Raw genomic sequence first — 18,488 nt, forward strand, 5'->3', positions numbered from 1 at the left:
TGATCTGAGCAGGGAGGAATCCAGAAAGTTTCGCACTAAGACCAGTTCCTGGGGAATCAGAGCCTCCCTGTTATTAGCTGGTAGGGGAAGGCGCTTTAGTGCGTCGGCATGTGCAATTTGAGTTTCCGAACGGTGAACAAAAGTGTATTCATAAGCAGCTAATGTTAGTGCCATCTCCTGATGTGAGCCAATGCGATAGATGGTATCGCTTTATCTGCTCCAAATAATCCCAGTAAGGATTTGTGGTCGGTTATAATATGGAAATGGCGACTGTGGAGATATTGATGAAACTTGTGGACACTGAACACAATAGATAAGCTCTCTTTTTCAATCTGGGAATATTGTCGCTCTGCGGCACTGAGTGTGCGAAATGTATAATCAATGGGTCGTTTGGAGCCATCCACCATCCGATGTGAAAGGACAGCCCTTATTTCATAAGGGGACGTATCACATGTTAAAATTAATTCCTTCTTAGGGTCAAAGTGGACCAACAAGGCCGACGATCTTAACAGTCGCTTCACTTTCAGGAAGGCATCCTGGTGTGGGGCTTGCCAACTCCATTTCTGGTTCTTCTTAAGCAGGCCGTACAATGGGGCCAGCACAGTCGAGAGATTTGGGAGGAATCAGCTGTAGTAGTTTATCATGCCTAAGAAGGCATTAAGCTCTGTGGTATTTCTCGGGACAGGTGCCTCACCAATGGCCTGGACTTTTTCTTTCACAAGATGCAGGCCCTGCACATCAACCTTGTGGCCTGAGTAAATTACCTCCTTAGCTTGGAACAGACACTTCTCTCGTTTTAAATGTACCCCCGCTTGTGCAAAGCGTTTGAGCATCTCTTCTAGATTTGCTAAGTGTTCATTGTCAGTCAGTCCCGTGACCTATACATCATCCGAGTAAACGATAATATGGGGCAATCCTTGGAGCAAGCTTTCCAACATCCTTTGGAAAATAGCACGTGCAGAGGAGACCCCAAAGAGTAGACATGTGTATTGATACAATCCTCGGTGCGTATTAATGTTGATGAATTCCCTAGATTCTTTTTCCAATTTTACCTGCTTGTAGGCATGGCTCATGTCTAATTTCAAATATGTGGTGCCCCCTGCCAACTTCAAATACAATTTCTCAATCTTGGGTATCGTGTGTCTATCAGGTTTGGCCACCTTCTTGATAGTTAGCTTATAGTCACTTCATAAACACATGCTTTGGCCCTGCTTCAGTACAGTTACATCAGAAAATTGCACTGGTTGTAGGATGCCCAATTTTTCCAGTCTGTCCAGTTTGGTTTCAACTTTGTCCTGTCGAGCATAAGGGACTGGTCTGGCTCTTCTAAATCTGGGGGTTGCATTTGGGTCTACATGGATCCTGGCCTGTAGCCTCGAATCCTTCCTAACTCATCGTTGAAAATGGAAGCACACTTTTGCAACAATTCCTGTAAGATTTTCGTAGTAATTTGAAAAATTTTGGTCCATTTCAATTTAATATGCTCGAGCCAGTTGTAGTTTATTAAGCTGGGGACCTCTCCAACTGCCACCAACAAGGCAACCTTTCAAATTGATCTCCACATGTCGCCGAGACTTGACATAACCTTTTCAGTCTTATTTCTTCCACAGTGTATCCCCTCAGCTTTGTGTCCGAAACTTCTACCTTCAAAGCATGGGTTTCTTCACTCAGATATCTAAATATATGCTCTCCAATGATGGACATCGATGTTCCCGTATCAACTGCCATCTTAATGGGTTGTCCATTGATCATTATGGCTACTTGGACTGGCTCGGTTCTACCCACTTTGTGGTTATATAATGAATGGATGTCTGATTCTATTTCTTCTGGCTCTTCCATGAGGCATATTTCATGATTTTCCTTTTGCATTTATAGTGTTGTTTTAGCCTTTCTCTGCAGTGCCGCCTTATGTGGCCTTAGCAGTGGCAGAAAAAGCATTCGACTTGTTTGAGTTGTTGTTCGCTCACTGGAGGCCTGGATTTATTTCTCTCATTCATTTTGTGGGTTTTCACTGCAGTACTGTTGTTTTTCAATGGTCTGGACCTAGAGAGCGTTTCCCGCCTTTCCACGGAGTCTGAAATTTTCGTGAATTTTGTTGCCGGATTGTCCCGCTTGACCAGATGGACAACGCCATTTTGTGTATCTTTTATAACTTCAGAATTTCTAACAGCACTCTCCATCGCAATAGCTAATTCTAATGCCTTATTAAAGTCTAAACTAGGTTCTGCTAGCAAGTTCCTCTGGATAGTATCATCTCCAATCCCGCATATCAGCCGGTCTCTCAACATATCACTAATGGACGTTCCGAATTCGCAGTGTTCAGCTAATGCCTTTAAAATGGTCATGTAGTCAGCTATTGTCTCCTCTGGTGGAAGCCTGTTCCTTGAATTAAACTTGAAGCGCTGCAAAGTAACTGAGGGCTTTGGTCTGTACAGGTGGCTCTGTACAATTTTTATTAACTCATCGAAGTCTTCGAGTCTGGGGCGCTAGGTGACGTAAGTCTGTGGATCAGCCCCTACAAGTTGCTCCCGCATGAGGTCAAAAGAATCACCCTCTTCTTCTCCTCCCCTGTGATGTCATTCACAGTCAAAAAGAATGCTAGGTGTTCGACATACTGAGACCAGTCATCTGAAATGGGGTCAAATGGATCGACACACCTGAACTGCAGCAATGTGAATGTCTGCAAAGGGACTGCACTTCCAATAGGCCTTCCAGGTAACGACGAATTTAGGTGTTTGGCTTAGTGCAGAGTCACCCTCTCTCCGGGATCTCTTAGAATTTTCTGCCCACAGCCATTTTTCATGTATTTACCCTTTTAAATGTATTGCCAGTTTAAGAGCAGTCACAACTTTTTTTTAAACTTAGCCTCTGCAGCTGTCAGCTTTTCTCAGCTGGGTTTTGTGCTCTTTTCAAGTTTTGGTGGGATCCCCGCGATTGCGATTCTACAGAGTTTTTAAAAAAATTTTAAACCACAGCACTGCTTTCTGCTCTGATTGTCGGCTGTCAACTGTTTTACAACATAAGTACAGACGCTCTTTCCAATGCTTTGCTCACCCGTCTTGAAATTTATTTTCTTTTATTCTTTATCCTCATCACCAATTTTATGCCTTGGGCAAATGAGTTTGTTGGCCAACCAAACTCTAACAGCACACCTTCCTATGTTCTCATCAATTGCTTCTTGCAATCAAAAAGCTGGAGAAACTGATGTAAGAATAAACAGTGATGGTTTATTGAGACATAGGGAAGAGCACCAGATCATAAGTGCTCACTCAGAAACCTCCAGAACTTGGCTTACAGTTCCCAGTTGCCCATGCTGTATGGTGATTCGTCAATGCTGTCACATGATAGTACACTTGCATTCTCTTAAAGGGACAGGGTACCTCACTTTACCACAGATTCAGATGTGCAGAGCAGGAAGATGTCCATTTCTCCAGAGTTTGATTCTATCATTTGCAAATTTATGTGGAAGACAGATTACTTTGGGAAATGGAGAGATGACAAGTTTCAATACAAGTCATTCTAGGAACAGACACCTAATAATTCACAAGAACATACACTTTGTGTACAAGAATGTTGAGGAGGGGACTGGAACTTCACATCAATAAACTGTGTCAATTATTTCAGCTATTGTGAGACATGTTAGACATGACTGTCAGGGTTCTTGAGTGCCGAGTGATTATATCAGATATTTAATAACTGATACACTTACCAGGTGATAATATTTGTTCATTAGCTGTACAGGAGCATGTTGTTGTTTCTGTAGTGGTGGGAGTTACTGTTACTGTTGTTGTAGATTCCAGTGTAGTGCTGGGCGCTGTGGTGGTTTCACATTTTCCCGTGAACTTCAAAATTTCACAACTCTTAGTACATAGAGTGAAATTACAGAGGCCAGATTTACCTGCAGAACTTACTACAGCCTGGCCTGGAAGACAAAAGTCAGGAAAATGTTTCAGGCATCTCATACCATTCTTCATTCAGATACTAAATATACCACATATAAACATATAACTGACAGCGTCTCATGTTTTCACAATTAAGAGCTAAGAACAAGGCTGAATGTTTAGAATGAAAGAAGATTCCACCTCAAGGTTATAGTAATGGATGTGGAAAATATAATGGCCAATATTAGAAGCTAAATATTTCATCAGCTTGTATTGCATGTAAAACTCTCCTCTTTCTAGAATGTTAAATGTTTCTGCTGGTGTCTGTGTTTGGTTTACAAATGTAGACAGAACAATGTTGAAACATGGAGTCCTCTACGTACATTCAAATTGGATTCTCCATACTGTAGGACTTTATTCATCAGAGAAAGGGCTGTAATTCCTCTAAACCCTTGCACAATGCTGGTCACCTTAATGATCTCTTACCTTTTAAGAACAGAGCCCTTTGACCAATTGCTTCACTTAGTGTTTTCTTTAAATAATGGTCAATATGGAGTTGAATTCTTGTATCTGTACATTTGTTGGGTAATTGGTGCCAATCAGCATGAGGTATTTTTCCTTGCTGTTTATTGAAGCTGGCAGCATATAGGATTAATCTAGTGGGTCTATTCTTAGCTGTCAGCTGAAGAAAACGACTGGGTTAGGCTTTGATTGATACATATGGGGGACTCTCTTCCATCTCATCCAAAAAACCCCATATATCGATGAGAACTCTCAAAGGATTGCCTGAATCTTGTCATGGTTTGAGAGCTGGCCTATTGTCTTGCTGTTTTGTTTTATTTGATCACTTTAGAAGCCTTTAAGAGTCACCCACACTTCATAAGAGTGGAATCATGTGCAGGATAGACTAGCTTGTCCTGGCCTGTCCCTTCTCTGTGACTACTTGGATTTTCACAACAATTTGACAAATTGAAGATAATTTTTCTGGCCTGAACCTGCATATTGCCAGATTTATTTTAATCACCTTTACAACTCACCATGCTGAGATTTGGCCTATCAACAACAACAAAAATACAACCAGTATTTATCTGGTACTATGTGGAGAAATATCCCAAAACACCTCACTGAAGCACAATCAGAAAAAATTGACACCAAATCAAGGAGGTGGAGATTAAGGAAGCGTGATTTAAAAGCTGAGTCAAAGGGACATGGGCTTAAAGAAGTGAAGGGAGCTGGGCCAGTGTAGGGAAATCCTTCCAGTGTAGATTCAGGCAGATGAAGGGAGGTGGGAATGCACAGGGCCAGAGTTGGAGGAATGCATTGTTTTGGAGGGCTGTGGAGCTGGATAAAGTTACATAGGTAGGAAGGAGTGAAGGATTTAAACAGGGGGGAAGGAATTTTGAATTTGACAAGTTTAGACACTGGGAGCCCATGTAGGTTGGGGGTGTGCAATGGCCATGGAGCAGGGCAACATCAAGTTTCTGGTCCAGTACCACCAAGCTACAGTAGCTGAATGGACCTTAAGTATCAGAAATGTACATTAATGGCACACTAACCATCACTCATTGGCAATGAATTCTGTTTCTGTGGTCAAATCCAATAGAGGACAAATAAAAAGGAAGCAGATTTCTGCACTGGGCATCACACTGAGAGATTCTGACATGTGATCACACAAGTATACAGAAGTCACATCCTGTTCTAGATAGAGAATGCACATATTCCAGTACTTGACTGGAACATAGCATAGAAAAAGCTTTAATAGTTACCTTGGCAGGGGACTACTGTAAAACAGAAAGAAGCATTACAGACCGAAAACGGGAAAACACAATAAACAGCTAGTCATTTGGAAGGGGCAGGAAGTAATTTTCCAAATAACATGAGTAAATATAAAGACAGTTTTTCAATAATCTGTTTAAAATAAGTAATATGGTAGATTTTAATAACTAACACACTTACCAGGTGACAGTGTTTGCCCATTTACTCTGCATAAGCAAGCTGCTGTTGTAGGGGTGATTGTTGTTGATGTTGTTGGTGAGGAAATAGTCAGTGTTTCAGTGGTTGTTGGGGCGACAGTTGTTGTTGATGAAGTAGTTGATGTTGTTGGTGAGGAAGTAGCCAAAGTTGATGTTGTAGGGATGGCTGTTGTTGATGTTGTTGGTGAGGAAGTAGTCAATGTTGATGTTGTAGGGGTGGCTGTTGTTGATATTGTTGGTGAGGAAGTAGCCAATGTTGATGTTGTAGGGATGGCTGTTGTTGATATTGTTGGTGAGGAAGTAGCCAATGTTGATGTTGTAGGGATGGCTGTTGTTGATGTTGTTGGTGAGGAAGTAGTCAATGTTGATGTCGTAGGGATGACTGTTGTTGATGTTGGTGAGGCAGTAGTCAATGTTGATGTTGTTGCAGGGATGATTGCTGTTGATGCTGTTGGTGAGGAAGTAGTCGGTATTGCAGTGGTTGTTGGGGTGACAGTTGTTGTTGATGAAGTAGTTGATGTTGTTTGGCTGTGTTCTGATGTGGTTTCAGTGGTTATTGTCTTCGGTGTAGTGGTTGTTGTCGTTGATGTTTCTGTTAGCTTGAATGGTGCTGACACAGGAGGAGTTGTAGTAGTGATGGGGACTGTTTTATTCAGAATAGAGGCTGTAGGGGTGATAGTGGTTGTTGATTTTGAAGAAGTAGTTGATGTTGCTGCAGTCGTCGGGGTAACTGTTGTTGATGCTGAGAAGGTAGTCAATATTGTTGCTGTTGAGGGAGTGACTGTTGTTGGTGAAGATGTAGTTGATATTGTTGTGGGGAGAACTATTGATGTTGTTGGCGAGGAAGTAGTTGATGTTGATGTCGGGCTAACTGTTGTTGATGTTATTGGTGAGGAAGTAGCCAATATTGATATAGTGCTGACTGTTGTTGATGTTGTTGATGAGGAAGCAGTCAATGTCGATGCTGTTGTAGGGATGACTGTTGTTGATGAGGAAGGCGTTGATGTTGATGTTGTTGTAGGGATGGCTGCTGTTGATGTTGTTGGTGAGGTAGGCGTCGATGTTGATATTTTTGTAAGGATGACTGTTGTTGATGTTGGTGAGGAGTTAGTTGATGTTGATGTTAGTGAGGAGGTAGGCAGTTTTGATGCGGATGTAGGGCTGACTGTTGTTGATATTGTTGGTGAGGAAGTAGCCAAAGTTGATGTTGTAGGGATGGCTGTTGTTGATGTTGTTGGTGAGGAAGTAGTCAATGTTGATGTCGTAGGAATGACTGTTGTTGATGTTGGTGAGGCAGTAGTCAATGTTGATGTTGTTGCAGGGATGATTGTTGTTGATGCTGTTGGTGAGGAAGTAGTCGGTGTTGCAGTGGTTGTTGGGGTGACAGTTGTTGTTGATGAAGTGGTTGATGTTGTTTGGCTGTGTTCTGATGTGGTTTCAGTGGTTATTGTCTTCGGTGTAGTGGTTGTTGTCGTTGATGTTTCTGTTAGCTTGAATGGTGCTGACACAGGAGGAGTTGTAGTAGTGATGGGGACTGTTTTAGTCAGAATAGAGGCTGTAGGGGTGATGACGGTTGTTGATTTTGAAGAAGTAGTTGATGTTGCTGCAGTCGTCGGGGTGACTGTTGTTGATGCTGAGAAGGTAGTCGATATTGCTGCTGTTGAGGGAGTGACTGTTGTTGGTGAGGATGTAGTTGATGTTGTTGTAGGGAGAACTGTTGATGCTGTTGGCGAGGAAGTAGTTGATGTTGATGTAGGGCTGACTGTTGTTGATGATGTTGGTGAGGATGTAATCAATGTTGTTGTTGTAGGGATGATTGTTGTTGATGTTGTTGGTGAGGAAGTAGTCAATATTGATTTTGTTGTAGGGATGACTGTTGATGTCATTGGTGAGGAAGGCGTCAATGTTGATGTTGTAGGGATGACTGTTGTTGATGTTGGTGAGGAAGTTGCCTTTGTTGATATTGTTGTAGGGATGACTGTTGTTGATGTTGTTGGTGAGGAAGTAGTCAATGCTGATGTTGTTGGGATGACTGTTGTTGATGTTGTTGGTGAGGAAGTCACCAATGTTGATGTTGTTGTAGGGATGATTGTTGTTGGTGTTGTTTGTGAGGAAGCCATCAAAGTTGATGTTGTTGTAGGGATGAATCTTGTTGATGTTATCGGGGAGGAAGTCATCAATGTTGTTGTTGTTCCAGGAATGACTGTTGATGTTATAGGTGAGGAAGTCATCGATGTTGATGTTGTAACTTCGACTGTTGTTGATGTTGTTGGTGAGGAAGTCGCCGATGTTGATGTCGTTATGGGTATGACTGTTCTTGATGTTGTTGGTAAGGAAATAGTCGATGATGCTGTTGTTATAGGAATGACTGTTGTAGTTGCTGTTGATGAGGAAGTAGGTGATTTTGATGTTGTAGTAGGGATGGCTGCTGTTGTTGCTGAGGATGTAGTCGATGCTAATGTTGTTGTAGGGGTGACTGTTGTTGTTGTTGCTGAGGAAGTAGCTGATGTTGGCTGGCTTTGTTCTGATGTGGTTTCAGTGTTTTTTTCCATTGTGCTTAATAATGTATTTGGAGTTATTGTTGTCCTATTTGTTAGTGCTGTCTCAGCAGTAGTTGTAACAGTGACATGAGCTGTCTTTGTTGGAATATATATTGTAGAGGTGATGGTTGTTGCTGAGGAAGTAGTTGGTGCTGTTTCACTTTGTTCTGATTTGTTTTCCATTGTGGTAGAACTTCTAGTGCCAGATGCTGTGAGTGGAGGTGTTGTTTCGAAGGTTAGTGTTGTACTGGGAATTGCAGATGTCTTAGGAGCACATGGATAGGCCTTTCTTATTATTGTCCCATTCACACTGCATGTTGCTTTGATGCATCCTCCAATGCCGTCTGTTGTATGGTAGATAATATCACCTTCATGGAATGTTTTGCCATCATAAACACAGGTGCACTCTGATAAAGAAAAATAATAATAATGACATAGGGGCATAGGGAAAAGAGAAGGCTATTTAGCCTCTTGAGCCTATTCCATCAGTCTATGAGAATATAGTTGATCTGTGCCAAAGTCCATATACCTACTGTTGCCACAGGTCCCTTATTACCTTCCATTAACACAACTCTATCAATGTTAGGTTTAAAATTTACAATTGACCCAGCATTATTAGGAAATAGAGACAGTTTAAGTAAATTAAATATGTATTTGGTTGTTGGGAATAAGGTATATCTTTAAGTTTAATTTATATTTTTTCTATTTGTGAATTCAAGTTTCACTTTAAAATTGAAACCTGAGATTAAGTTTCATTTTTGAGCGAGGCAGCAGGTCTAAAGATGTTTCTATACCTGCATTTCTAATGAGTTTTAGGACTCCCGAAGAGAAGTTAAAGTAAACACAAGAGCAGAAGAAACTGTGCAGTTGCCTAGCCACAGGGGTCCAGAGAGAGGGACACATACGCACTACACACACACACACAAACACAAACAGCAGTTTGAGTTCAGTTGGAAGAAGGTGCTAGGACAGGCAGGACATGAAAAGAGTCACATAGCAGGTTCCAAACTAAAGAAGAAAGTCCCCAAATGCCAGGGGAGTGGAACAGGAGAAAGTCCCAAGATGACCTTCTGGAAAACTTAGTAAATGTGAAGTGAGGAAATAAATTTTCACTCAGAGGCTAGTTGGAGTTTTGAACAAACTTCCTGAAAGGGGGGTGGAGGCAGGTTCAATCGAAGTATTCAAAAGGGCATTGGCTTGCTACCTGAAAAGAGAGAATGTGCAAGGTTACGGGGACAAGGCAGGGGAGTGGGACTAGGTGGAGTGCTCTTTCAGAGAGCCAGTGCAGGCATGATGAGCTGAATGGCCTTCTTCAGAACTGTAAAGATTCTGTGATACTAAAGTTAAAAGTGAAGTTAAGAGTGAGGAGTAGAGGAAGGTTCCAAGCTTCAAGTTTAAAGGGAGAAAGCTACAGGAAGCAGATTTAAAGTGACATAAAGGCTTGCAAGAAGGTCCAAAGAGACAACTGAAGGTCTATAACTCTTTGCTATGGGCATGTGAAGCAGTGGTGTACAGTGAGAGGGAGTGTGTGGACGGGGGTTTGAATGCATGTGGCCATCCGGGGGAGGGGAAAATCGGAAAGAGAGTTTGAAACCCTGCAGGTGGACCCTCACGGAAGGTGCCTGAGAGAAAGTGTTGGTTTGGGTGAAGATCCCGAAGTGAGTTCTTTGAGAGTAGAGATTGGAAACCCTCATGTGAAAGATGGAATTCAGTGAGACTGGTTGGCTCATGGTGTAACAAAGGTTGGGGGGGTAGGGGGAGTTGAGGAGAGATCCATAGCATCTGGTTGGGGTGGCATCGGACACATGGTTTCAGAATGTGCTGTGTCTGACCACATGGGCTGTGTACTTACAGTGAACATTAGAGTATAAGATAGTTTTTGTAACTTGTGTTACCCTTACGAATTTGTACATATCTGTAAAGGTATAGTTGTGGGTGAAGGGGTATTGTAATATAGTTCATCCTTTTTTGTTTAATAAATGTTTTATTCTTTTGTTAAAAGTTCATCAGTTGACTCCTGTGACTCTGTTCATTAGCCACTTTCCACGTACTAAACAAAATAAAAGTTAGGATTGATCAAGCCAGGTTCCACCCTAGAATCAGGCTTGTTCAGTAGTATCACAGTATCTTTACAGTGCAGACGGAGGCCATTCGGCCCATCGAACCTGGCTTTCTGAAAGAGCACTCCACCTAGTCCCACTCCCCTGCATTATCCCCGTAACCTTGTACATTCTCTCTTTTCAGGGAGCAATCCAATTCCCTTTTGAATACCTTGATCGAACCTGCTTCCACCGCTCTCTCAGGAAATTTGTTCCAGACTCCAGCCACCCTCTGGGTGAAAAATTTTTTCCTCACATCACATTTACTCCTTTTGCCAATTATTTTGAATCTGTACCCTCCAGTTCTTGATATTCTCTAGAGTGGGAACAGTTTCTCATTATTTACCCTGTCCATGCCTCTCAGGATCTTGAATACCTTCATCAAGTCTCCTCTCAGCCTTCTTTTCTCCAAGGAAAACAACCTTTCCAACCTATCCTCATAGCTACAGTTCTTCATCCCTGGGATCATTCTTGCGAATCTCCTCTGTACTCTCTCCAATGCCTTCACATCCTTCCTCAAGTATGGCATCCAGAACTGGATGTAGTACTCCAGATGAGGCCTAACTAGTGTCTTATACAAATTCAACATGAACTCCTTACTCTTTTACTCGATGCCCCTATTAATAAAGCCTAAGGTACTATATGCTTTATTAACTGCTCTCTCAACATGTCCTGCCATCTTCAATGACCTATGTACATATACAATGAGGCCCCTCTGTTCCTGCACCTCCTTCAGAGGTTCTCCCTTTATTTTATATTATCTTACCATATTTTTCCTGCCAAAATAAATCACCTCACACTTCTCTGCATTGAACTTCATCTGCCACTTGTCTGCTCAATCCACCAACATGTCTATATCCTTATGAAGTTGAAGACTATCCTCATCACAGTTGACAACATTTACAATCTTCGTATCATCTGCAAAATTTGAAATCATGCCCTGCACACCACAGTCTAGGTCATTAATATATATCAGGAAGAACAAGGGTCCCAACACTGACCCCAGGGGAACTCCACTACAAACCTTCCCCCAATCTGAAATACAACCTTTTCTCACTACTCGCTGTTTCCTGTAACATCTGCTGGGATCATAACAAAGTAGGGGCCCGTTTGGGATTTGAAACACTGACAGGGGGTGATTGGATGCAGAATAATAATTGGTCCAGGATTGTCGTTATAAGGTGGGACCTCTTGTTAGATTGGAAATCCTTGAACATTAGAGGGATCTATGAATCTTTAAAAAATGAATATGTGGAGGTACTGAGCTACTGGACAAAGGAATTGGAGTTGCTGTGAGGTATAGTATATGGGTTTGAATTCGAAATGGTTTTGGAGGTTGCTAAGGCATTTTTACAGATGGAAAATGTAACCATGACTGGTTTACAGAAATTAACCAAGAATTGACGGATAAACTGGTGTTAGAATTACTGGAAGAGCGGAGGAGAGCAGAAATAGTTGGGATAATAGCGCAGCATTTAAAACTGGGAGGGATACTAGAGAGATCACGTTCTCCATGGGGCAAGTCAATTGAGTTAGCTAAGATCCAATTGTGAATGAAGCAACTTGAGCATGAAAACGAACTGAAAAAACTTGAATTAGAGGCAAAAGGAAAAGAACAATTTTCAGGCGAAGTTTGCTAGTCCTGATTTCCTAATCTGTGGAAAGAGTTTTTCTCTATCTGCCCCATCACTTCCCATCACATCTTGAAAATGTTTATTTTCAAAAGAAAAGGCATCAACAACATTCTATGAAATAGCTTATTCATAAAAGAATAAAATATCTGAGTAGAGTATATTATGTAGAAGGAACCTACCCAATTTGTCATAGGTGCACCGTACTTCACTGTTAATACATTTGCTAAAAAAGTGAACAGAATATATTTTCACATTTCTTGGAATACTTTAGTTTAATACAATACAGTAAAATCCAGCTAGTTTCTTTTAAATATTGTCTTCAGCTTTTGTTATAGTTTAACATTCTGATATATATATATGTATAAGAAAGCATGGAATGAGACCAGGTTACTGCCCCATCAAGCATGTTAGAAGGGCATCACTGAGCGACCTTGAGCTGACAACCTTTTAGTTGGATAAGCTGGAGCACTGACCAACTCAGCCGCAGAGTGTGTCAAAATTAACATTTTATGTAAAGCAAATCTTTCCATGGTCTATTGTAATAGAGAAATCAGTTGCATAGGTTGATACACAATTGTATGATTTCTACAACATGGGTTAGAATTTCATTTTGAACACAATTGGCGATCCAGGTGCAAAATGGTGCTAGTTTGGTGAACTCATCTGCATATCAGTAACATCTGTCAAAAACCAGCATGACCGTGCAGCATTTTATAACAAGTCTTTTATAATTTTGTTTTAGAAAACATTCCTTGGTATACTTAAAAGTGGTAACTTATTTAATACAGCTGAAAATGTGTTTATCACCAAAAAGCATTTTAATCAAGAGTATCCAGTCCACCATCTGTGAGTAATCTCATATTAACTAACTTTAAATGACTTAGAAATGTTATACCGAACCATTTGCAAGTTATATTGGTGCACAGTAATAGGTTTCTTAGTAAATTAAAAGAAATACTCAGATGCTTTTAAAACATGTCCTGTAGAATCCATTGCGCTAGCTTAATGCTAAGAGCCTCTTCAGAGGCCCCAAATAAGCACAGTTAGACGGAAAGAATAATTTTGATTAATTTGATCCCGGAGGAGGCCAGGTTTGTGGGTAGGACCAGCTTCTGGTGCAATGTTTCAAATCTAGCACAGAGAAAGGCAGAAACATGGTTTGTGGTGGGTCTAATATGTGCATTAAACTCTGTGACCTTGTTGCTGGTTTGGTTAATTTGGGGCAAACTGCGCTTAAAGGAACGATGCAACCAAATGGAAATGCCTGGGGCTTTGCATAGGGCTGTGAGATTACTGTATGATATATAGTGACGATTAAAACTCAATGATTCTTTACTTTGAAATGTTCTATATCAGACTTGTTCTGATATCTGATGTTAGAATATCTGATGTTAGAATATCTGAGAATTTGGCCACAAGTGTTAGTGTAACCCTTCCATTTGTTACACAATATAATAATCACTGCTCTCTAGAATATGGTACGTTTGCAATGCTCTGAAATGGAGGCATGGATCTTCCAACCATTATTGCTACCACTCCTTGAAAACTTTGTGTTTAAATTTCCCACTGCAACAGCAATGTCCCCTTACTCCATAACGTTACTGGCTTCTGCAGCTGAGAAGCTTCAGAATTTAGGTCCTACTGCTGCAGAGAATGGAGATCAGAGTGTGCACTGGAGATAATCAACAGTTGATAGTCATAGGGACAGAAAAAGACAAGTGAGGGAGAGGGAGACTGGGGATTGGGAGCTCAGTGGAAAAAGGAAGACTGTGAAATAAGCACTGTGACGGGGACAAAAGGATCAAGGTGAAGGTCCAAGAGAAAAGAGGAAGACTCAGTAATAGGAGTTGCAGTACGCAGAAGCAGGTTGAGAGGGAGAATAGGGATGGTGGCTCTGGGAAGAGATGAACTGGGGTCAGGAGTTTGGATTGAGGGCTGGGAGTCAGAAGTGAGGACGTTTGGTGATAGGTCTAGGAAGAGAGGAGAAACTGGGGAATAAGAGTCCAGGGGCTCGCAAGAGACAGAGAGACTGGGAGATCTCGGTTTGAGATGGTGGTTGGGGGAAGGGGGGAACATCAGAGAGAGATGGAGGTTGCAGAATGGGGATCATGAGATGGGAAAGGTGGGGTAGAGAGGGTTACTGGAATTCGGGGAGGACTTAATTCAGCAAATCGGGGGAAGAAAGGGAGGCTGGTGAATATGGCAGGCTCAGAGATCATTATTTTCTGCAGAGCTTGTAGTTTCAGCAATAATGTGGTGAACCTAGGTACAAGCCACAGTCCAAAATGCTAAGGAGACATCAGGCAAATAAAAGAAGCTTGCCTAGTAATTCTGACTTTATCAGCTGTGATTTCAAGGTGATTATCAATGGGTTAGCACCTTGTGGTGCAGTGGGTAGTGTCCCTGCCTCTGAGCCCAGAAGCTCTGGGTTCAAGTCCCAGCCCAGGAAGGTGTGTTCATATGCAGCCAATCAGGTTGACAATCTTTCCAACATAAGACAATGGCAGGTGGTAAGAGTGGGAGAGATTCCTGGTTGGCCATGTGATGGAAACAACTCTACCATCACTATCCATGGCTCCAGACTACAGCATGCAGGTAAAATGTGCATGTTGCCCCAGCAACTTGGAGTCCCTGAGTGAACTGTGTCATCATGATCATCAGTGGTTAATGGAAATGTTATTAGTTCTAGGTTGGATGTAGGGCCATCACACCTACTACTTCTAGTTCCATAGGAACATGAGTTTACCATTTAGCCCATCAAAGCTGTTCTGCCATTCAATGAGATCAAGGTTGATCTGTAACCTAACTCACATCCCACCATAACTTTGGTTAGCAAAAATCTATCAGTCTCAGATTTAAAATTAACAGCTGATCTGTGGAGAGTTCCAAATTTCTGCCACCCTTTGTGTAGAAGTGTTTCCTAATTTCATTCCTAAAAAGTCTACTTCTAATCTTTTGACTATGCCCCTAGTCTATATTCCCCAATCAGTAGAAATATTTTCTCTCTATCTCCCTCATCTGTTCACATTAAAGACTTAAAACTTCAATCAAATCACTGCCGAACTTTCTAAATTCTAGGCCCTGGTTTGTGTAATATATCAGTAAGTTATTATATTACTGTTGGTTATGAAAGGATTCTCAGTGTTACCAGTATTACTATTACATATCGGTGGAATTGCAGTGAGGTTTCTCCACCCATTCAAATTTCCCACCACTTCTGTTTTACCCTCTTTCTCATCCTTGGTTTTCTTTCCTTTCTTCACACACATGGCTTGCTTATTCTCTACATCTTTCACACAGCAGGTGCTGGCACGAAACAAGGAACAGTGGTACTCAGTTATAAAAGACCCAGCCTTTCTGATTTAAATGAAACAACATTGCATACGTCACATCATGTAGTCAGCATGTCACATGATCAGACCTCCAGAACTTTCTGCTACCAGAGCTGACAATCAAGAACCACAACAAGAACTTACAGCTAAATAACTATTTCACTTATGACAAAACAGACACCAAGTGGTTGCAGATAATGATACACTAAAGTCAAGTAGAGGAAGGTTAGCTCTGTCTCTAACACATGTTGTGCTGATCCCTGTTGATATTAAGTTCTGAAAGAGGAACATTCCTTATTGGCCAGCATCAGTTTCTCTCATCTGGACAAAAATAAACTCATTCATCTGCTCCTCAAAAAATGAAAACAATGCTTATTACTGCAATAATTGTTACCCAAAGAATACATGGAGAAATGTTAATCGTAAAACTTACCATGATTCACAGTTCTGAGTGCTTGGCACAGTATGACCTGGCTCGTAATGATTTCCATTTAGATAACAAGGACAGTGATCCAACTTAACGCATTTCATCCTTTCCTCGTCCAAAATTGGTTTTTCAGCAGGGCAGTCTGGATAGCAACCTATGTGATGTGACAATAATATTATATAACTGCACATTCTCTAACATCAGTCAGACCACAGCGTTAAATCCTGATAAGTGAACAGCTCAAATTGACTTTGTCTCCACCAGATTTCTTCACCTCTAGTCACAGTCATTTAGCTGTAACTTAAGTTTCAATGGACACCGTACATCTAAACATGTTAATAGTCAGTGTAACCAGCTGTGTAGTTTCTGTTAATAGTTGGGGTAACCTGCTGTGTAGTTTCTGCTAATAGTCAGTGTAACCTGCTGTGTAGTTTCTGTTAATAGTCAGTGTAACCTGCTGTGTAGTTTCTGTTAATAATGGGGGTAACCTGCTGTGTAGTTTCTGTTAATAGTCAGTGTAACCTGCTGTGTGGTTTCTGTTAATAATCGGGGTAACCTGCTGTGTAGTTTCTGTTAATAGTCAGTGTAACCTGCTGTGTAGTTTCTGTTAATAGTCAGTGTAACCTGCTGTGTAGTTTCTGTTAATAGTCAGTGTAACCTGCTGTGTAGTTTCTGTTAATAATCGGGGTAATCTGCTGTGTAGTTTCTGTTAATAGTCAGTGTAACCTGCTGTGTAGTTTCTGTTAATAATCAGTGTAACCTGCTGTGTAGTTTCTGTTAATAGTCAGTGTAACCTGCTGTGTAGTTTCTGTTAATAGTCGGGGTAACCTGCTGTGTAGTTTCTGTTAATAGTCGGTGTAACCTACTGTGTAGTTTCTGTTAATAGCCGGGGTAACCTGCTGTGTAGTTTCTGTTAATAGTCGGAGTAACCTGCTGTGTTGTTTCTGTTAATAGTCAGTGTAACCTACTGTGTAGTTTCTGTTAATAGTCAGTGTAACCTGCTGTGTAGTTTCTGTAAATAGTCGAGGTAACCTGCTATGTAGTTTCCGTTAATAGTCGGGGTAACCTGCTGTGTAGTTTCTGTTAATAATCGGGGTAACATGCTGTGTAGTTTCTGTTAATAATCAGGGTAACCTACTGTGTAGTTTCTGTTAATAGTCAGTGTAACCTGCTGTGTAATTTCTGTTAATAGTCAGTGTAACCTACTGTGTAGTTTCTGTTAATAATCAGTGTAACCTGCTGTGTAGTTTCTGTTAATAGTCAGTGTAACCTGCTGTGTAATTTCTGTTAATAGTCAGGGTATCCTACTGTGTAGTTTCTGTTAATAGTCAGTGTAACCTGCTGTGTAGTTTCTGTTAATAGTCAGTGTAACCTGCTGTGTAGTTTCTGTTAATAATCGGGGTAACCTGCTGTGTAATTTCTGTTAATAGTCAGGGTAACCAGCTGTGTAGTTTCTGTTAATAGTCAGTGTAACCTGCTGTGTAGTTTCTGTTAATAGTCGGGGTAACCTGTTGTGTAGTTTCTGTTAATAGTCGGGGTAACCTGCTGTGTAGTTTCTGTTAATAGTCGGGGTAACCTGCTGTGTAGTTTCTGTTAATAATTGGGGTAACATGCTGTGTCGTTTCTGTTAATAATCAGGGTAACCTACTGTGTAGTTTCTGTTAATAGTCAGTGTAACCTGCTGTGTAATTTCTGTTAATAGTCAGGGTAACCTACTGTGTAGTTTCTGTTAATAATCAGTGTAACCTGCTGTGTAGTTTCTGTTAATAGTCGGGGTGACCTGCTGTGTAGTTTCTGTTAATAATCAGTGTAACCTGCTGTGTAATTTCTGTTAATAGTCAGGGTATCCTACTGTGTAGTTTCTGTTAATAGTCAGTGTAACCTGCTGTGTAGTTTCTGTTAATAGTCAGTGTAACCTGCTGTGTAGTTTCTGTTAATAGTCGGGGTAACCTGCTGTGTACTTTCTGTTAATAGTCGGGGTAACCTGCTGGGTAGTTTCTGTTAATAATCGGAGTAACCTGCTGTGTAGTTTCTGTTAACAGTCAGGGTAACCTGCTGTGTAGTTTCTGTTAATAGACAGTGTAACCTGCTGTGTAGTTTCTGTTAATAGTCGGAGTAACCTGCTGTGTAGTTTCTGTTAATAGTCAGTGTAACCTGCTGTGTAGTTTCTGTTAATAGTCGGAGTAACCTGCTGTGTAGTTTCTGTTAATAGTTGGAGTAACCTGCTGTGCAGTTTCTGTTAATAGTCGGGGTAACTTGCTGTGTGGGTTGTTTTTTGTTGGTGCAGACTGATATGTACTTTCTGCATTCTTCAAATTTATTCTTTGAATCTGGGCATCATTGGAAATGCTGCCATTTATTGACCCGAATTTGGTGGTGAAACCACTGCTGTATATGTTGTGACAGTTCTTTTACAATGCTGTAATGTCCAAGTTCCAGGCTCTTGACCCACCCACAATGAAGAAACCGCAATTCATGCCCGATAATGTGTGACTTTAAAATTAACTTGGAGGTGATGGTCTTCCTGTGCACCTGCTGCTCTTGCCCTGAGTGATATGCGTCATGGGTTTTGGAAACTCTGTAGAAAAGGCCCTGCCAATGT

At 41.2% G+C, this 18,488-nt stretch overlaps 1 protein-coding gene across 1 annotated transcript in view; it reads right to left on the reverse strand.

Moving 5' to 3' along the window:
• LOC121282851 (mucin-2-like) overlaps positions 1-18,488 on the reverse strand; it is a 261,009-nt gene that overhangs the window by 176,862 nt on the left and 65,659 nt on the right. The window contains exons 26-30 of the mRNA XM_041196665.1: positions 15,893-16,040; positions 12,307-12,350; positions 11,763-11,868; positions 7,477-8,378; positions 5,838-7,388 (exon numbers count right to left, since the gene is read on the reverse strand). Of these exons, the coding sequence (XP_041052599.1) occupies positions 5,838-7,388; positions 7,477-8,378; positions 11,763-11,868; positions 12,307-12,350; positions 15,893-16,040 (2,751 nt within the window). The remainder of the gene's footprint in view (positions 1-5,837; positions 7,389-7,476; positions 8,379-11,762; positions 11,869-12,306; positions 12,351-15,892; positions 16,041-18,488) is intronic.

The sequence above is a fragment of the Carcharodon carcharias genome, chromosome 10 (genome assembly GCF_017639515.1).
Source record: "Carcharodon carcharias isolate sCarCar2 chromosome 10, sCarCar2.pri, whole genome shotgun sequence".
Classification (NCBI taxonomy): Eukaryota; Metazoa; Chordata; class Chondrichthyes; order Lamniformes; family Lamnidae; genus Carcharodon; species Carcharodon carcharias.